This window comes from Apaloderma vittatum, unplaced genomic scaffold (genome assembly GCF_000703405.1).
Source record: "Apaloderma vittatum isolate BGI_N311 unplaced genomic scaffold, ASM70340v1 scaffold18897, whole genome shotgun sequence".
In the NCBI taxonomy this organism is placed as follows: Eukaryota; Metazoa; Chordata; class Aves; order Trogoniformes; family Trogonidae; genus Apaloderma; species Apaloderma vittatum.
This window is the reverse complement of record NW_009726921.1, coordinates 5,430-5,958: the sequence shown is the minus strand read 5'-3', so window position 1 is coordinate 5,958 and position 529 is coordinate 5,430. Positions and strand designations below refer to the sequence as shown.

Below are 529 nucleotides of genomic sequence, written 5' to 3'. Positions count from 1 at the left end.
CTTTGGGGGGAAGGGTTTGCTCTGTGCGTGGTGTGGAGGAGAGTCCCGGAGGTGTTTTGACCGAGGCTTATCTGCGTCCTCGCTGAGCGCAGATGTGCCCCCACGCACGCTGCCCCTTGTTTTGTTCTGCTCCTCTGCGAGCACCTTCTAATTCCTGCCCTGCACTCTCTTCCCCAGGCTATAAAATCCCAGTTATTGAGAACTTGGGCGCCACTCTGGACCAATTTGATGCAATTGATTTCTCTGACAATGAGATCCGCAAACTGGATGGATTCCCCCTCTTGAGAAGGCTGAAAACTCTTCTGATGAATAACAATAGGATTTGGTAAGCTGTTGTGTTTTGGCCAGATGAGGCCCTGGGGCAGAGGAAAACGCACTTGGGAGAGAAGCGTGTCACCAAGTACTGCTTAGGATCTCTTTGATTTCCTGGCACATTCAGTGCAGAAGTCAGCCTTCGTCTTTGTCGTGGGTTAGGGCTGAGCAGCCCTGTAACACGGACAGATGCTCTCTAACACCCCCCCCCGCCGCA

General features: G+C 52.9%; 1 protein-coding gene across 1 annotated transcript in view; it reads left to right on the top strand.

Moving 5' to 3' along the window:
• Positions 1-177: 177 nt before the first annotated feature.
• Positions 178-529, top strand: part of SNRPA1 (small nuclear ribonucleoprotein polypeptide A') — a gene marked incomplete at both ends in the record, with an annotated part of 5,778 nt that continues 5,426 nt past the window's right edge. Inside the window, one exon of the mRNA XM_009873482.1 lies at positions 178-325. Coding sequence (XP_009871784.1) covers positions 178-325 — 148 coding nt within the window. The remainder of the gene's footprint in view (positions 326-529) is intronic.